General features: G+C 33.9%; 1 protein-coding gene across 1 annotated transcript in view; it reads left to right on the top strand.

The window, feature by feature from the left end:
- PCOLCE2 (procollagen C-endopeptidase enhancer 2) overlaps nt 1-2550 on the top strand; it is a gene marked incomplete at its 5' end in the record, with an annotated part of 23857 nt that extends 21307 nt beyond the window's left edge. The window contains 2 exons of the mRNA XM_008946003.1: nt 1105-1272; nt 2420-2550. Of these exons, the coding sequence (XP_008944251.1) occupies nt 1105-1272; nt 2420-2550 (299 nt within the window). The remainder of the gene's footprint in view (nt 1-1104; nt 1273-2419) is intronic.
- Between the last annotated feature and the right edge of the window lie 679 nt (nt 2551-3229).

Here is a 3229-nt window from a genome sequence, read left to right as displayed (position 1 = left end):
TTTCCCTAGTTTCAGGGTAATGAATGACATTCTCTTCTCTCACCTTTTGCCAAATACTGAAATAGAGCTTGAAATTTTTCAGTCTTTACCATGGCAGGAGTAAAACTATTTTATATGCTAATGTGAATGCAACTGTATCTAAGGTAAGAACAGAAAGTGTGCTGTTTGTAGAATATGATTTATTCTAGGTTTATTTGCTGACTTTATGAATTTAGAAAAGAAGAGCTATTTCTCTTTAATCATGCATTTATTTTATTTTTTTTCTAGACATATAACTGAAATAGCCAGCATTTAAACATTCACAGTTCTCTTTTGATTGAACCTGAAGATCCCCATTTAATTAAAAGCTCTGGATTAAAGGAAGATAATATGCAATTTACAAACACCTAATCTAAATTACTTGAAAAACTGAAGATCTAATTGATCCCAAAATAGAATAGCTTATTTACAAGAGGTGATCTGAGAATAAAAAGAATTGTTAATACTGCTTACCATTCCCTTTTGGCAAATAAAATGGCCTACCAGTTCATCTAGTCATCCTAGAGAAAAAAACCCAAAAGATATCTTTGTTTTCATACTGAGAGGTGTTTGGGAGATACAATGGTCTAATCTGTACTCTAAATTTGGCTGAAATTGGAAAATTTGTATCAGCGTCAGGCCTCAGACAGACCAAAATGTAGCTCCTAGAGCATTAACTGTCCCTTGCTACTCGTTTGAGAATGTCAGACAGATGGAAATTCAGCTTTTGGCTAGAGAGTTTTCAATTCAGCTTCTCCACTGTTTTAAAATTAGTCATTAAAGTAGAACTGGATTGTCAAGTAAAATACTGCATTTGATACTACTGTAAAGCAGTATCAAATTTATCAAAGCCTTAGAACTGAGCTTGCAAGAGACTGATACACTCTAGGAATAGTTTTATATTTGCTGCCACAAAAAATTGTCACCAGTGATTTATCTACTGCAGGTGATTCTCACATTTTTAGCAACTGTTTCCAGTATTGTTTGTTTCCTTATTATGGGCTAATATACTTATTCATTTTTTTAAGATGCCTCAAAATTTATGTCTAAAAATAGCAAAAAAGTATCAAATGTCTTTTCTTCTAGTAATAACTGGGACTGTAATCACAGCAGTAACACGGGCTGGCAGTTTGCATGCAACAGTATCAATCATTTTTGTATATAAGGAAGGTAATTTAGCAATTCAACAAGCTGGCAAGAGTATGAGTGCCAAGATTATTGTTGTATGTAAGCAGTGTCCTCTCATCAGAAGAGGTAAGTACATACAAATAACTGCTTTACGTGTTTATAATATAAATGATGGAGTCATGTGTAGTTTTGAAAAGTACCATTTGAAATATTACCACAAAAATCAGTAAAATTACAGTAATTGTTTCTATAATCAGCAACTAATATGATAATCAATCTAAGATAAAACCAACTAGTTATCTAGGTTTATATTGAATTTTTTCAGTTTTACTTATTAAGGATTAGACTCAAATCAAAGGAGTTTGAAAAATTATTTTTTTTTAAACCCACATTATATAAATTAAAACCTCTCTCAAAGCTCACATTTTGTTTTTATGGGTAAATTTTTTGGAGATAGTCTTCATACACTGTTATTTAAAGAGGGAAAATAACAGCATGCTAAACCTAGAAGAGCAGTATGTCACAGCAAATTACAAAAATCGAGATGTTTCCCTGTTGTTTCTCTTGTGCATATACTTAGATCTTTACTGCAGAAATACAAGTAGTATTAAGCTCACTCTATCTCTGCAAACAGACACTATTTCTATCATTGTCTTAAACAGTATTATACAGAGATCAAGCAAGATAATTTCCAGTTAAATGTAACAAGGGCTACCTATATGTTGTTATAAGAAATACTGAGCCTGTTTTCTAGTGAAGTAACTAAATAAAAAATACATCAGTCTTCAGCTCTGCCTCCTAAGGAAACAGGTAGAACAGGAGAACATAAATGGAACCATAGCACAGAAGGGAATGAAGAGATTCAAGCACAGTATTCCACAAGCTCAGCAAATGAAAAAATATTCAAAATGAATCAGGCACATTCCATTTCGGGTGTTAGTAGCCAAGTTACCCAGGGTTTATACTGCATTTCTAATGTCTTTCAGACTCATCTGACAGCTAGATTTAATTAATATCTCCTAGATATTTAATTATGTAGTAGATATTTAGCTAAATATCTACTTATTTTTTACATAACTGTACTTTATTGCATAACAAGCATGGCAAAGGTAGGTGAGGAAGTTTACACTTACTTTAGGTAGGAAGGAAAAAAATGTTAGAAGGCATTGGTAACACAGTGCAAATGACTAGAAACCACAGAGAAAGAGCTATACTTAGCAAATCACGTCCTGGATTTCTGTCTTGTAATGTATGATTCCATGCTCTCTTGTAGGTTTAAACTACATCATCATGGGCCAGGTAGAAGAAGATGGTAGAGGCAAAGTCCTTCCTAACAGCTTTGTCATGAGTTTTAAGACTAAGAACTCCAAGATCCTAAATGCCTTGAAAAACAAAACATGCTAAAACTAAACTCTGCAGCTGCATTCTATCACCTCTCTTGAAAAAAAACCCAAAAATTTCAATTAATGTAAGTCATGAAAATACAGCTGACTGTCAAAACTAAGACCATGTTCACCCTTTCTTCCTTCCCATGCACCTAGGCACACCCAGGCACAAAGTGGCATCCAATACAGGAAGATGTGTTCTCATCTTGCACCTAAGTCTTAAAGCTTTGCAGCACAGCCATCTGATCTCAAACATACCAAATTCCAATTACTTGGAAGCTGTTAATTTATAACTCTTCAATTTTTTAACGTGTTATGTATGTAAAGCAGGAATTCTAAGTGCAATATTTATAGTAAGTCATTTTAACTTAGTTTTTTCTCTAAAGTTGTTTTATTACATGGATTTCTGCATTATTATCTGTGCTTAATAAAATATTTTAAGATTAAATCACACACCAACTAGTTACTCATTATGTATAAAGTGGGGCTGGCTAAACATAGAATCTCTTTTTTGATCATTTACATGCTTTTGATGGCTTGGGTCTTGTGAGGTGTGCCTGACAGTACAGTTCCTTGCTGATTAAATCAGTGAAGGACGCAGCAGTGGCAATGGTAAGTGCCATGGCTGAGCATTGTTTGAGGTGGTGCAGTGCTGGGGTTAAACCCCCAGCTCTGAATGAGGGTTGGCATATGGATGA

This window comes from Merops nubicus, unplaced genomic scaffold, assembly GCF_000691845.1.
Source record: "Merops nubicus isolate BGI_N331 unplaced genomic scaffold, ASM69184v1 scaffold13318, whole genome shotgun sequence".
In the NCBI taxonomy this organism is placed as follows: domain Eukaryota; kingdom Metazoa; phylum Chordata; class Aves; order Coraciiformes; family Meropidae; genus Merops; species Merops nubicus.
Note: the sequence above shows the minus strand (reverse complement) of the source record. Positions and strands in the feature narration are given on the sequence as shown.